Source organism: Trichomycterus rosablanca, chromosome 22, assembly GCF_030014385.1.
Source record: "Trichomycterus rosablanca isolate fTriRos1 chromosome 22, fTriRos1.hap1, whole genome shotgun sequence".
In the NCBI taxonomy this organism is placed as follows: Eukaryota; Metazoa; Chordata; class Actinopteri; order Siluriformes; family Trichomycteridae; genus Trichomycterus; species Trichomycterus rosablanca.
In genome coordinates, this window is record NC_086009.1 from 10,775,646 (window position 1) to 10,790,564 (window position 14,919).

Here is a 14,919-nt window from a genome sequence, read left to right on the forward strand (position 1 = left end):
AAATGGCATAACAAAACATGCTGGATCTAACACGGTGAAAACAACAGTTATGTAGAAACTTTGTATACAGCTAAAATTATTTTAAATGTCCTGTACAAGTTTAATACTGATTTTAAAATACTACATTTTCACCATCATACTGCTCAACCGACTCCTACCCTGAGACGTTACAAGGAATGCTGGGATAGGTAGTCTCTCTTTTGCGCCCCTACCCAAAAATGAGACGTCTCAAATTTATCCATCACAGTAACATTGCTCGTATTCTCCACCTAGTGGTCAACATTGGCAAAATAAAAATCACAACAATGCAATAAAAAAGTAACAGAGTTAGTTTAAAATAACAAATATTACAACTGCAGTAGTTGAAATAACAGTAATTTTCAATCTGACCTTCCAATTACTTTAGTTTACATAGCAAAACTATCAATATCCTATACAAGAGTTCCAAGTTAGTGCTTTTATGTACACACACATTCTAAGTACAATATAAGTCAAAGTCTAACAGCGAACAATCTCAGTCCTAACTGTCAAACTTTTCACAGGTAAAATACACAGACATAATCATATATAAATGTGTGTATGTCTGCATACAAATGGTCTGATGCACTGAACTGTTCTTAGGGACATGTACATCAAATATATGTAAACAGAGACAAAAGAATGCATTGACAGTTTTTACTGCCCTTTACTATATACTTTTACATTGTCGTAGTGATATACAACTGATTACATTCTGGTAATACGACAACAAAAATGGTCATTGATTACTACTGCTTAGCCAAAGCGGTTGAAAACTGATAGCATGGCCATACAAGAACAATGATTTAGGTCAGTTAAGCCTCCAGATGTCAGAGTGTACTGTATTGTCAAAGTAAATATGGAAAAAAACTCAAGTAAATCTCACTCTTTTTGTCCCTAACACAAATGTGCATTTCAATAATCAAAAGGTTTTAGTACAGTTTGAACATTTATATACAATAACTACACAATTTTAGTTTAACATCTTTAAACCAACATCATCATGCTACTAACTCTGCTATTTCTTCTGTTGCTTTACTAGGTCTTAAATAGAATGGTTTAGCAAAAAAAAAAAAAATACAAAATATAAAATCCACTTATCTCAATACATTTGAACTGCATTGGGATAAGCAGATTGTATTCATAGTATAAGTTGTTTTATTCTTAAATGTCCAACTGAGAAGTAAAGGCTGGTGAGGGCAGGATAAAGCTCACAATTGCCAAACAAAAGAAAAAAAAACTTGTTGGCTTTTCCCTGTGAAGAGATTATTTTTTGTGTTTTAAACAAAAAAAATACTTAAAATGGCACTCATATTTTTGGCATAACATGAGTGAATCTAGCAGGCAGTGTTCTTTCTTGATTCTAGCACTGCAATGAATACAATTACATCTGCACTCTTTAACCAGTGAGCACTAAAGCCATGCACCTCTAAGACATTGCCTAAGTCTGTACAAGAGAGGAGCACAATGCTTATACAACCATTTATGACAGATTGTGTGTGAAGTTTAACACAGCTAGTAAGCAGAAATGTTTTGCAGAAAGATTTAGTTGTTTTCTATTCTGTGCTAAAACCAGATCTACTGCAAATCGGCAAATAATTAAGAGAGATGGCATTGATGCGAGTCCCAATCCCTTACAAATAAAATCAATTAAAAGTGACCTAAAATGCTGAAAGGCTATTAACTGGATCAGAAAATGACCAATGCAATACAAGTAATGCATTTTATGTTTTAAACATATCATCAGGAGTGACCAACATTAACCATATAAATGTGACAAGCAGTTTTATCACCAGCACACCTAATGTTATTGCGTTATCTTTTTGGCAAACATTCTGTTACAGCAAAGATGCACATTAAATCAGTATTAGTACTGGCTTATATCTAGAGCCTTGATAATTGTATCTTAAATAAATAAAAATCCTGGGATCTGGTCAATCCTACTTGTTTAAAACTGACCAAGCTGAAACTGAACTAATTTAGTTCTGAGTTTCCCTGTCACTGCATGTTTTGATACCACAGACAGCAAGCGCATAGTGGTAACAGCTTGGGTACATCCCTAATTAATTTTCAATCTGTTTTAATGTGTGCCACTTGCATACCAAATTGTAATTTCCTGGGGTTTTTGTTGTCAGATTCAGTTATAGTTTGTTACATATGGGGTAGGCGGAGTCAAAACAAATGATAAACTTTTCACCAAACCATTCAATCATAATTCCAACCAGGAACTGCAGAAACAGCACCATTATTGCACCAGAAATGTCTCTGTAGTGTTTGGTGGTGTAGAGTTGTTCAAAAGTGTCATTGAAAAGTGTCTGCAGTTAAAGTACCAAAAACTGGTATGGTAGTTGCTACAATTCCTGATTGGAGCTTCAGCTGATTTTCTCCCCCCACTAAAGTCATAAATAGTCAGTTTTGTGTACAGTTCTGTTTTTGACAGATTGTTACTAGTGTAGTGTTAGTAATGCAGGTATGCTATGCTGTCGTTTCTTTAGCAAGCAATTCAAGCACTGCTCTTTCTTAAAAGAGCAAAAGCCTGAGGTAGTCTGTTGAATATTTTGACATTTTCTTACAGTGGCCAAGAGACACAAAACCAAATGTGAAGATAAAAACATCTGAAAAAAACAAGCTAAAAACCCAAAACACCAACCAACATCTAAATTCAAATTAAATATTTATTTACTTGAATTAATAGCCTTGCCTAGACATTAACATCAGACTGTCAGGTTGATTTTAAACTCGCATGGGTTTTATGTTTAAATTTAAACTGATATACTGTCACTGCCAGTAGTTTTTAATATATAAATTAGTGTTAATATTACATATAAAAATGAGGAGTTATTGAAAGCATCTCTAAAAAAATCAAATTATTTAAAATAACATCATCAGCTAGATTAGTGTACACTTATATAATTAAGGGCGAGTAATGTTTGCAAATGGACAATCAACACTATTCAGTGTCGAATATCTGCTTTAAAAAAATGAATGAAAACAGCTTTCACCATTTCTGTAAAATATTGTGGTTCGGTGAATGTTTTGTGTTTAGTTTTCTAATAATTTTTATGTATCTCTCGGCCACTGTCTTTTCCCCCCAGCAACTACACAAAATCCACCAGCAGATAACCATCCCAATCTGGGAACTGCCGTTCTTCAGTCTACCTCAAATAAAGCACATATCTCCTAATTTGTAACATCTCTTGGTTTAATTCTCTCACCCCATCCCTCCCTTGATAACCCTGAGATCTACCAAACTACCAAAGGAGTATACGTGATAACTTGCTGTACAAAATACTAAAGGAATAGCCAAATCCACCACGAGATACTAAAAGTGGAACAAAAATGTCTTAATCCAAACCAGTAAAGAAATAATCAGCCCTCTAAAGCACCTTTCCTGTGAATTATCGTTGGCAATTCCTGCCTGTGTACTTTAGGAGTAAGAGAGGTGGGAGCCATTGGAAATGTGGGAGGTGACCGAGGTGCTGCGACTCAACCCTCCATCCCCAGCTGCTCCTCCAGGTCCTCCCCCTGATGCCGTTCTTCTTAGTGGACCTGGGCTGTTTCTCAGGGCCATCAGACCAGGACCTCTGACCACCAGACCTTCACCTCTGCCACCATAGCCACCCTGAGACGATGAGGATGATGAGGACGAGGGTGGAGATGAGGGGGAGAATGAGACGGGAGGAGGCGGCGGTGGAGGAGGAAGCAAAGCCAGAGACTGAGAAGAAGCATGGCTGGATGTATGTCGGGAGTGGCCATGTGCGTATGACGATGACGATGACGATGAATGGTGACTTCCTCCACTGCTGCCTACCCACTCTCTTTCACGCTCCCTTTCTCTCTCCCTTTCTCTCTCTCGCTCTCGGTATAGGTGGGGGGTGCTTTGATGGTGGTACTGCTGTGCCATATAGTGCAGACGATGATGAGACGAAGAGGACGAAGAAGATGATGACGATGCTGATGACAGAGAACTAGGTATGCCACGTGATCCTGGAACATCAAAATCTCTCTCTGTGTCCCTTTCTCGATCGCGGCTTGAAATAGATTCCCCTCTGCTGAATGCTGCTGTGCTGTTCTGGCTTCTCCAAGACGGAGGTGCTGCTGAGTTCTGGACACCGTGGCTCCAATGGCTGCCTGAGCGGGGCACAGGGCGTGAGGGCCAGCCACCAGATCCTGATGAGGGCGGGTTTGAATAGCCCTGGCTGTAAGCCTCAGCTGGGATGCCAGTTAGTGCCATGTTGCTGAAGCCCAGTCGCATACTTTCTGAGTCAAAGGCCTCAATTTCTCTGGCCTGTCGCTCAAGCAATGTGCGTATCCGCTCGGAACGGTCATTCTGCAGGGACAGCATTTCCTCCTCAATCTACAAAGGGTAAAGTAAAAGTGAGAACACGGAAAAGAACTAAAACCGGCTTCTATTAGTATCAATAATTTTAAAAATAATAAAATGCTGGGGATTGTAAAAATAATATCAAGAAGCTAGAGTAAGTAGAGTAGGACCCCTTGGAAAAACTTTACCTCTGTGGTAATACAAGTCCTGAATGCTTTGTGGTTGATTTGATAAATAAAGGAGAATACAGTCCGCACTCCAGAACTTTTCAGTAAGGTTCAGTGAATAAATTTGTTGTTAGGGGAAGTCATTAAAGGTCAGCTTCATACTGGTGTTCAGCAAACCATTGTTGAATAAGTAGTAGTATATGGAGGCATTATCAGCCTAGAATATGGGAACGATAGAAAAGTGTTTAAAATATAATAATGGCTGCCTTCTTATTTTTTTAATTTCCAGCTCATAACCTATTTGATATAATAGAAAACTTATACTTAGAGTACTCATACGAGTACTCTTCTCCAGGATAACAATACTATTGTCAACAGAGCATAAAAGAGTTTCTTAATGGTTTGATTACTGTAAAGATGGAAATCATATTCTTTAGGCTTTGTAGTCACTAGAACTTAAATTCAATAAAAGATTCTGCTTTGACGTTTTAAGACTAAACTTTTCTTTAGTACAGACTTCATGCCATGATGCACTGAAGATGTTCTGGAATACACTGTTTTTTTTCTTTCTTTTGAGTCATGTTTGGATGTATGCAACTGACCCTCTGTTCAAGCAGCGCTCTGCGGATGGATACTCTCTGCTCCAGGTCTTTGACCTCCCTCTCATGCTGCGTGTCCGTGTGCATTTTAATTTTGCTCTGGTATGCATTCAGCAGTTCCAGTTCCTGCTGCAGTTGCATCCGAAGAACTTGGTACTCTGCCTCTTGTGTTTCATCCAATCGCAACTACAAAGAGCACAGAAGTTAGACGTTAGGAAGGAAATCCTGTGGACTAAGCGCACATATTAGGCAGAAAAAGCTAATCATTTGTGACTTTTCAACATCTGATTATTGCAGTTAACACCATTGTAATGGTAAATCCCATTTCCTAAAAACTTGGGACGTTTTATAAAATACAATAAAAAGAAGAATCTGTGATTAATCTTTTTTGAAGCTTTATTTAACTGATAAAAGTAGACAAAAATGATTTTCAATGTGTTTATCTTCATTGTACTTTAAAATAGAACCACATTTAGAATACAATGCCTGCAACATACTCCAAAATAGTTGGGTCAGAGATGTGTTTACACTTGAGTTCCATCACCTTTACTATTAATGAGACTTTTTAGTGGTTTAGGTAGTGAGGACACTAATTGTTGCAGTTTTGCAAATGGAATTCTTGTCCATCCAAACGAGACTTCAGCTGCTCTGCAGTCTGTGGTCATGCTGCACCTATTCATGCTGCACCATACATTATTAATAGGAGACAGTTCTGGACTGCAGGCAGGCCAGTCAAGCACAGGCATTCGATGCCTACAAAGCTACGCTGATGTAGCACATACAGCATGAGACCTGGCACTATGCTTAATGTTAAACATAACTCTCAAGCTCTATGAGAGTGGATAATATGATCTGGTTTTATGCAAAGCATTGGTACATAAGGTTTTGTAGTGTGCGTGTGTGTGTGTGTGTGTTAAAAGGTGGTCTCTCCTTGCCTTACTCACAGCCTGTGTGGACAGCATGTCATTGATTGAGTGGTCGTACTGCTCAGCAAGAATGGCTAGTTTGCGTGTTTGCTCCTCCTTAAGTCTCTTCAGCACTGCCTTATGGTCAGACTTAGGTGTGGTCTCCAGTAGGTGGTTTCGCAGTGCCTTGTATTGCCGCGTTTGAATCTTACACGTGTCCTGAAACTGACGCTTGATCTGGAGCTCCTTAGTCTAAGTGTTGGGATTTAAAAAACGGATGATAAATTAATCAAATAGCTATTCATGTATTGTGGTTCAAACACAATAAAGTAATACATCACTAAAAGGACTCAATGATTGGTCACAATCCCTATAACAGAAACAATACATTTCTCATACCTTCAGACTCTTGGGTTGCTGGCGGACCTCCATGCTGTGTTTTTGGCGGAGCTCCTGTTCGCGGCGTTTGTTGTAGTCCATCTGATTGGCCAGTTCGCTCTGGTGCTGTGTGCGAATAAGGTCAGCTCGCGTATGCTGAACTAGACCTAGCTGACGGAACTCCAGCTCTTGCGTAGACTCGTGATGTCTTAGCAGCATGGCACACTCCAGATCCTTTTGAGTCTGACGCTTGTTTAGCTCCTACAGGACAAAAAAGATTAAACATGAGAGACAAACAGATATTAATTGTTAACTTTCTGATTCAGAGGGCTGACGTTTTAGCTTAATGTGATGTCATGTTCAGTTATGAGTAACTAGCAAGCTACACTATATGGCTAAAATATGTGGACATCTGACCCTGAGCTTGTTGGGCATTCCAAAACCATGGGTATTGTGCCCATTCAGTCAAAAAAATTGTAAGCTCAGGCGGCGTAGTGGTAAAACACACTAGCACATAGCAGACATCTTGAGTTAAGGGTCCTCTTGAATTCCTTCACAGTAAACTTGTTAAACATGTCTTTATGAACTGTGCTAGGCTTAATTATTAGGAGAGACTCAATTAGTAGGAGTATCCCAGCCCAGACTAGAATAAAGTTGTTAATAACATGAATTATTGAATAAAAGTTAATGTGTAAAAACCTACAGACAATATGCAGTGTGGGTATAGAGATGTGTCTTACCTCCCTCAGCAGATCCTGCTCCAGGTTGTGTCGCGCTAGCAGCATCTTCCTCTTATACTGTCGACACTGGAGCTCATAATATTGCCTCTGACGCCTTAGCAAACCTGCCTCTTCTTCTGCCTGGATTTGCTGGAGACACTCCTTCTGCCTTACCAACCACTCTTGCTTCTCCCGCTTTGGGGTAGACTGATTCTCATTCAGCTCCTGCACACACAGAATTGCATGCAGATAAGGTAAACAGATTACTAACTAAAGATCATCTTAGAATGACCAATAACAACATGAAATAATGTAAGACAAAAACCTCTATATACTGTGGGAAATGGGTGTTTACCTCTTTAAGCTGTTCCTTGTGCTGTCTGTACTGGCGTTTCTGTGACTCCAGCAGGTTGGTAAGCTCCTTCTTCTGCTGGCCCAGAATGTGCTGCTGGAACTTTTTTTCCTCAGCTTGTGCTGCTTTAGTCTAAGGATAAAAACACATTGTTCAATATTAAACCAAATGGCTTTCCCATCTACAGCTGGATTTTCAGAAACATTCTCAGTTATATATTCCATATAGCTGTGATGTGTAAACTGACAGTGTTACGCTTCTCTAAAACATAACATAAAAAAGGACAGTTATTTGTCAAGAGAATTTCTTATATTAAAAATACATATTCAGACATAGCTAGCATGATTACAAACACCATGTCAGGAAAAAGTTGGGGCATTAACATATAAAAGCACAAAAAAATTACTTGTATGTGGTTTGGCTGAACCAACTGTCTTGTAAATATAAATATAATATAACTTTGAAATTTATGCCTACAACACAATACAAAACAGTTGGGATAAGCACAAAATAGAAGTGAAAATAACAAAAAAAATTTAAGTGACACTATTTAAAAACATTCCACAAGAAGCAGGTGAGGGTATCATGGATGGGTATAAAAGGAGGACTAACCAAAGGGTCAGTCTTTCCATGCAAAGATCATGGCTCACAACAGAAATGTTCTTTTTAAACAGAATTTTTTAAGCGGTTTATAAATAATTTAAGGTATAGCTCTGAATGAGAGCAGAGATTGATTAAAGACCTGTCTCTAATTAGTTGACACTGGTGTTCCCACTGTACAAGTGGTACAACTTTTTCGGAACTTTAGCAACAGTTTGTTCTAATAGATGGTAGAAATGTCTCTGTGAATGCATCAGCACATACCTCTTTCTCCAAGATAGCCTGGTGCTTCTTGGACAGCTTGTCAGCCTCACTACCGAAGCTGTTCCGTTGGCTCTCCAGTTCTTTATCCAACCTCAGCTGATGCTCATCCATTTCAGACTTGAGCTTGTTCTCCAAGGCCAAAAGCTGCTTCTGGTGCTGTCGCCGCATGCGCTTGTAGCCAGTCATCTGCTCACGCAGTGCTGAGCCTTGCTCATGTTCCTGGATCTGTCGTGTCACCTGAAAATAACACACACACAGGGTTACCAAATATTTGTTTAACATTTGTTTATTTATGTTTAACATCATTTATTTATTATTTTTACATTTTTAAAAACAATGCTCAAACCATATGATAGATTCTAATCCAGTGAAATGGAGAAGTCATCAAAAAAAGTGGATGCATAATGCAGACTCACTAAACAATCATGTAGAATCAGACGTAGGGTTTTTTTTTGTTTTGTTTTTAATAAAGCTGAGCATAAAGGTTATCAAGGGATTCTCTTTTTTTCTTTTAGTAAGCTGAGAGTTACCCGACATAAGGGGTTATGGTTTCTGCAAACAGGAAGGAGATGCAATGGCAAGGATTAATTTACTTTAAAAATAACTAATTCAGTTCTATTAAAGAAGGTAACTCTTAGGTGGCCTGCCTAAAATGTCTCATGGCACAGAAAAACCTGGTCATGTTCTGTTTAGTGTTATATTTCTAAAAATGTTTAATAGTTTTTATAAAACTACAGAATAGTGATTTAAATAGCTGCAAACTATGACCAGTGAAAGTATGTGGAGCTTCGTTTTAGCCACAAATTAGGGATACCTACTATGTCAGTACTTGACAGTACTTCTTAATATAAACAAAAAGTTTGTGTATCTAAGCACAATCCAGGATGTCATTAACAAAAAGTATTTTAACTTTGCATGTTAATAAATAATTAATGATGTGAGCAATATAAGCAATATTATTATAAATTGGCTACTCCCATTGTATTTATAAAAGGCACTAACCTTCTTTGAAAGCGTTTATTAAATTTTGAAGTGAGTCTTTGGGGAATTGGTGCACATTCATTAAAATAAGCATTTCTGAGTTGAGATTCTGCACACCAAATCTTTTAAACTGTTTGTTTATGTCTAGATTTTTTCCTCTATTTAGATAAACATGCAGTTTACATTTAAAAACAATTCATAAGATTAAATATATGTTTAGATTTTTGTAAATTTTAATAAATTAACCAATCCTTAATTTATACTATGGTTGTAACTAGTCACTGTGTGGTTTCCTACCAGGGAAGCTGTACGAATGGTAGCAAAATGGTCACGATTGCGGTAGTGTGCTCTTCTGCGTGCCCCTGATGTTGCCTGTTGCTGCTGCTGTTGTTGAGAGTCTATCTCTGGCTGGTACGGGTCATCATAGATATTGTCAGGACCCTGATACGCATCAGAAAAAAGAAGAAAAGTTTCCTTGCATTAGAAATCTATGCTGGACATTTAAAGGTAAAACTGTAACTTAGCCCAAAAGACGAGATTAAAACACTCACAGTAGGCCGATGTATGATGGAGCTGTTAGAGGTGACTGTATGCTCTCCTTCACCCATCATTGCCATCTCTGCGCTGTCGTCTGAGCCATCGGCCAGGCTGTTGACTGAAGAACTCTGGGAACTGGCACTTATAGACATGGAGGGCACTGAATGAGAACTCTCCATGCTGTTTACTGTGCCCATTCGCAACAGGTACTGATCCACATCCTACACACACACAAAGAATCACAAACGTCCATAACACAAAAGCACAAATTTTAATGATTAATGAACCAATGTATTCCAAGTAAACTATTTCTTAAATGACATAAAGGCATACATATAAAATTAACCATACAATAACACAAAGAAATGACTTGTAAAGTAATGTCCATATATGTAGTAAATATGTGCAAATATAGAATTTGATGCCTGCAATACACTCCAAATAAGTCAGGAGTTAGAAATAGATGGAATATTAAAATTACAGTTTTGAAATATTTCACAATAAGCTCAGTTGTTGCAAGCAATGATGAGTTGTGGCTCCCCAGTCTGTGCCAAACTTACCATCTATGACACATAATATCGAAAAGATTATGGAAAACTGAAGAAATCTCAGTGAAGGGCAAGGCTGGAAACCACTATTAAATGTCTTTGATTTTCGAAATCATAATTAGCCACATGGGCTTGGGAATACAATGGTTGTTACTTAACAGTCTACTGCTGATGCCAACTAATGAAATGCAACCTGAAACTTTTACTTTAAGGGAAAAGCCATACATCAATTGTATGCTATGTATGATGTATTTTAGCTATACATAAATTTTAATATTTTGTTTTTAAGAAAAAAAAAAAAAACTCTCCATGTCACCTAGATTTAGATCTCTTTTGGCAAATGTGAGAATTCTTTGTGTTCCTCTTGGTCAGCAGTGGTTTGTGCCTAGCAACTCTTCAATGGCTGCCATTATTGTCCAGTGCCTTTCTTATTGTGGAGTGGTGTACATCGACCTTAACTGAGGCAAGTAAGGCCTGCATTTTTAGGTGTTCGGTTGGGTTCTTTTTGTGAGCTCCTGGATGAGTTGTTGATGTGTTTCTGGCAAAATTTTGGTAGACTGGTCACTCCTGGAAAGGGTTATTGCTGTTACAAGTTTTCTCCATTTCTGGATAAGTGTAGTGGTTTGCTGGAGTCTTAGCAATCTCTTTAAGAATTTCTTTAGAATGTGGAATTATGTGCTGCTTTTTGTGATCATCTAACTTGCTTTAGATTGGCAGACAAGTTCTATTTAAGTTATGTTCAGATTTAACAGATCCGGTAGAAATCATGCCTAGGTGTGGCTAGTGAAATTAAACCCAATTGTCAATTGAATTTGGTTAAGTGCTTGATTTAGTAGCTAACGTGGCAATTACTTTTTTGGGCCAGCACTTCATACCAAATACAATCAAGTTGGTCAGTGAAAACATAGGAAATACTTTTTTTTGTAGTTTTGTCAGTTAAATAAGGTTCAAGAGAATTAACAAACAACATATTCTTTTTACATTACAAGTTACATTTTACAACATGTTATATATTTTCCAGAAATGTTTTTTAAATCTTTGTGCAAATGAGCACAAATGGAGGACATACCTCCTCTTCTTCTGCTCCATCCTGTGCAGGACCATTGTGTGTTTCCTGGAAGAGGATCTTCTTCATCTTTCGATACTGCAGGTTGTCTAGCTCCCTTACTGCATCTTTTGTCCGTGCAATTAGATCCATAACCACAGACATGGGGCGCTCTCGACATAAAAACCGATGCTGAAGGCAAAGTGCAAAGTAAAGTCACAAAAACCAGTAATCAGCACAGTTGATTTGCATACACAAACACCATGTTACAGGATACTCGATCAGTGATGGAAAAACTGAGTCAGAATCAGGAACTTAGGATGCAGTTGTTGATTTATTTCTCCCAATAAAAAAAAACAGGTGCAAAATATTAAACATAAAAATTAATTTCACTGAGATATTCATACACTCAAACCCGGCCTAAACTAATAAACAAACTTTAAACTAAACTTCAGTGCTTCTCAATTATTGCACCACCATTACAACTCCCACATGCCCAACCAAACAAACTCCTTTTTATTCCCTTTAAATACTCATGAGGGATTGGACCAAACCAACTACAGGTAACATAGCATTTCCTAAGTTCACCACTATTAAAAAGTCATTGGTCTATGACAAACAAAGACATGGTATTATTATACCATTACATCAGTTTATATTAATTACATTGAGACAGTGTCACAACCACAATTATATAAGAACACCAAACAAAGGATAAAAAAACCCTTCCCCCATAGGTACAAAATAGTCCATTCCCAAAATGGTGCAGTCCAAGGACTTCAAATCCCATCAACCATCAGTGCTCGGGTCCTTTGACTCCCAGCACAGCTGCCTGCATGCCTGGTGCAAACCTGTAAGTAAACTTACTTGAACCAAACCTTTTTTGGTTAAAAATTAACACTACTAACCCTACAAACATTTATCCCACGTTTTACCCTCATTCCCCTTCAATTAAATAATCAGTAAATGATTTAATAAGTAAATTATTGTGGTGTTTGTACATTACAGTCCATATAACCCTTGAAACAACATTAGCTTTGTTACACACCAGTAGGTTTAAGTCAGATACATGTCACTTGCTTATTCAAGCAAACAATTATACATTGTGATTTTTTTCAGTAGTTTTTGAGTTAGGTGGCATGGTGGTGCAGCAGGTTGAGTGGGTGCAACACAGCAACACTATTGTTGGTGCAGTCCCACTCCCACACACAGAAAGGTTCAATGTTCTGTATGTTGCAACACTACTCCCAGGGCACAGTTTTGGTGCTGATTCTGATGCTAATGCCAGGGGAGGTTTGGAACTCTGCAATTACTGCGTCGGCAGAACATTGGCAACTTTTATACGCTATCTGCCTCAGAATTCAACAACACCGGTTTGTAACTTTACGTGGTCTGCCACTTCATGGCCGAGTTGCTGTGGTTCCTAAACACTTCCACGTTTCAATAATACCACTCACAGCTGATCATATATGTGTATATAATATATACACACACACGCACGCATACATACATACATACATACAGTGTATCACAAAAGTGAGTACACCCCTCACATTTCTGCAAATATTTTATTATATCTTTTCATGGGACAACACTATAGACATGAAACTTGGATATAACTTAGAGTAGTCAGTGTACAACTTGTATAGCAGTGTAGATTTACTGTCTTCTGAAAATAACTCAACACACAGCCATTAATGTCTAAATGGCTGGCAACATAAGTGAGTACACCCCACAGTGAACATGTCCAAATTGTGCCCAAAGTGTTAATATTTTGTGTGACCACCATTATTATCCAGCACTGCCTTAACCCTCCTGGGCATGGAATTCACCAGAGCTGCACAGGTTGCTACTGGAATCCTCTTCCACTCCTCCATGATGACATCACGGAGCTGGTGGATGTTAGACACCTTGAACTCCTCCAACTTCCACTTGAGGATGCGCCACAGGTGCTCAATTGGGTTTAGTCCATCACCTTTACCTTCAGCTTCCTCAGCAAGGCAGTTGTCATCTTGGAGGTTGTGTTTGGGGTCGTTATCCTGTTGGAAAACTCAGTTTCAGCCCAGTTTTCGAAGGGAGGGGATCATGCTCTGTTTCAGAATGTCACAGTACATGTTGGAATTCATGTTTCCCTCAATGAACTGCAGCTCCCCAGTGCCAGCAACACTCATGCAGCCCAAGACCATGATGCTACCACCACCATGCTTGACTGTAGGCAAGATACAGTTGTCTTGGTACTTCTCACCAGGGCGCCGCCACACATGCTGGACACCATCTGAGCCAAACAAGTTTATCTTGGTCTCGTCAGACCACAGGGCATTCCAGTAATCCATGTTCTTGGACTGCTTGTCTTCAGCAAACTGTTTGCGGGCTTTCTTGTGCGTCAGCTTCCTTCTGGGATGACGACCATGCAGACCGAGTTGATGCAGTGTGCGGTGTATGGTCTGAGCACTGACAGGCTGACCTCCCACGTCTTCAACCTCTGCAGCAATGCTGGCAGCACTCATGTGTCTATTTTTTAAAGCCAACCTCTGGATATGACGTCGAACACGTGGACTCAACTTCTTTGGTCGACCCTGGCGAAGCCTGTTCCGAGTGGAACCTGTCCTGGAAAACCGCTGTATGACCTTGGCCACCATGCTGTAGCTCAGTTTCAGGGTGTTAGCAATCTTCTTATAGCCCAGGCCATCTTTGTGGAGAGCAACAATTCTATTTCTCGCATCCTCAGAGAGTTCTTTGCCATGAGGTGCCATGTTGAATATCCAGTGGCCAGTATGAGAGAATTGTACCCAAAACACCAAATTTAACAGCCCTGCTCCCCATTTACACCTGGGACCTTGACACATGACACCAGGGAGGGACAACGACACATTTGGGCACAATTTGGACATGTTCGCTGTGGGGTGTACTCACTTATGTTGCCAGCTATTTAGACATTAATGGCTGTGTGTTGAGTTATTTTCAGAAGACAGTAAATCTACACTGCTATACAAGCTGTACACTGACTACTCTAAGTTATATCCAAGTTTCATGTCTATAGTGTTGTCCCATGAAAAGATATAATGAAATATTTGCAGAAATGTGAGGGGTGTACTCACTTTTGTGATACACTGTACATACATACATACAACATACACACAGCTCAAACAATAAGGGGAACTAAAGAAAGTAAATCAGGTAAATCACTTAAATGAGAGTTGATAATGTGTACTATGTAAAGACTTTAAATTATAAATTGAGTATTTTGTTGATAACAAAATTACGTTACAAATGGTGCAAGTATACCAAAATTATCAATCCATTAAGGCCTAGATTCAAAATCACAACCAAAACCAAACGTAAAACCAAAAGTAAAAAAAAAAAAAAAAACCCCAGGGCTTATTGCACCAGCTTAAGTTCTGACAATGGCACTGACTCACCCCCAAACTGGTCAAGCCAGATGATGTAGCTCTTACACATCTATCATGTGCTTACATTTTGTC

General features: G+C 38.8%; 2 protein-coding genes across 2 annotated transcripts in view; one reads left to right on the forward strand and one right to left on the reverse strand.

Annotated features, from left to right (window-relative positions):
• Positions 1-2,909: 2,909 nt before the first annotated feature.
• taok2a (TAO kinase 2a) overlaps positions 2,910-14,919 on the reverse strand; it is a 31,157-nt gene continuing 19,147 nt past the window's right edge. Inside the window, exons 11-20 of the mRNA XM_062984904.1 lie at positions 11,462-11,629; positions 9,859-10,065; positions 9,605-9,748; positions 8,327-8,563; positions 7,466-7,594; positions 7,132-7,335; positions 6,413-6,652; positions 6,053-6,265; positions 5,112-5,294; positions 2,910-4,375 (exon numbers count right to left, since the gene is read on the reverse strand). Coding sequence (XP_062840974.1) covers positions 3,446-4,375; positions 5,112-5,294; positions 6,053-6,265; positions 6,413-6,652; positions 7,132-7,335; positions 7,466-7,594; positions 8,327-8,563; positions 9,605-9,748; positions 9,859-10,065; positions 11,462-11,629 — 2,655 coding nt within the window. The 3' untranslated portion in view covers positions 2,910-3,445. The remainder of the gene's footprint in view (positions 4,376-5,111; positions 5,295-6,052; positions 6,266-6,412; positions 6,653-7,131; positions 7,336-7,465; positions 7,595-8,326; positions 8,564-9,604; positions 9,749-9,858; positions 10,066-11,461; positions 11,630-14,919) is intronic.
• hirip3 (HIRA interacting protein 3) overlaps positions 12,269-14,919 on the forward strand; it is a 39,095-nt gene continuing 36,444 nt past the window's right edge. Inside the window, exon 1 of the mRNA XM_062984907.1 lies at positions 12,269-12,290. Within this exon, the coding sequence (XP_062840977.1) occupies positions 12,274-12,290 (17 nt within the window). The 5' untranslated portion in view covers positions 12,269-12,273. The remainder of the gene's footprint in view (positions 12,291-14,919) is intronic.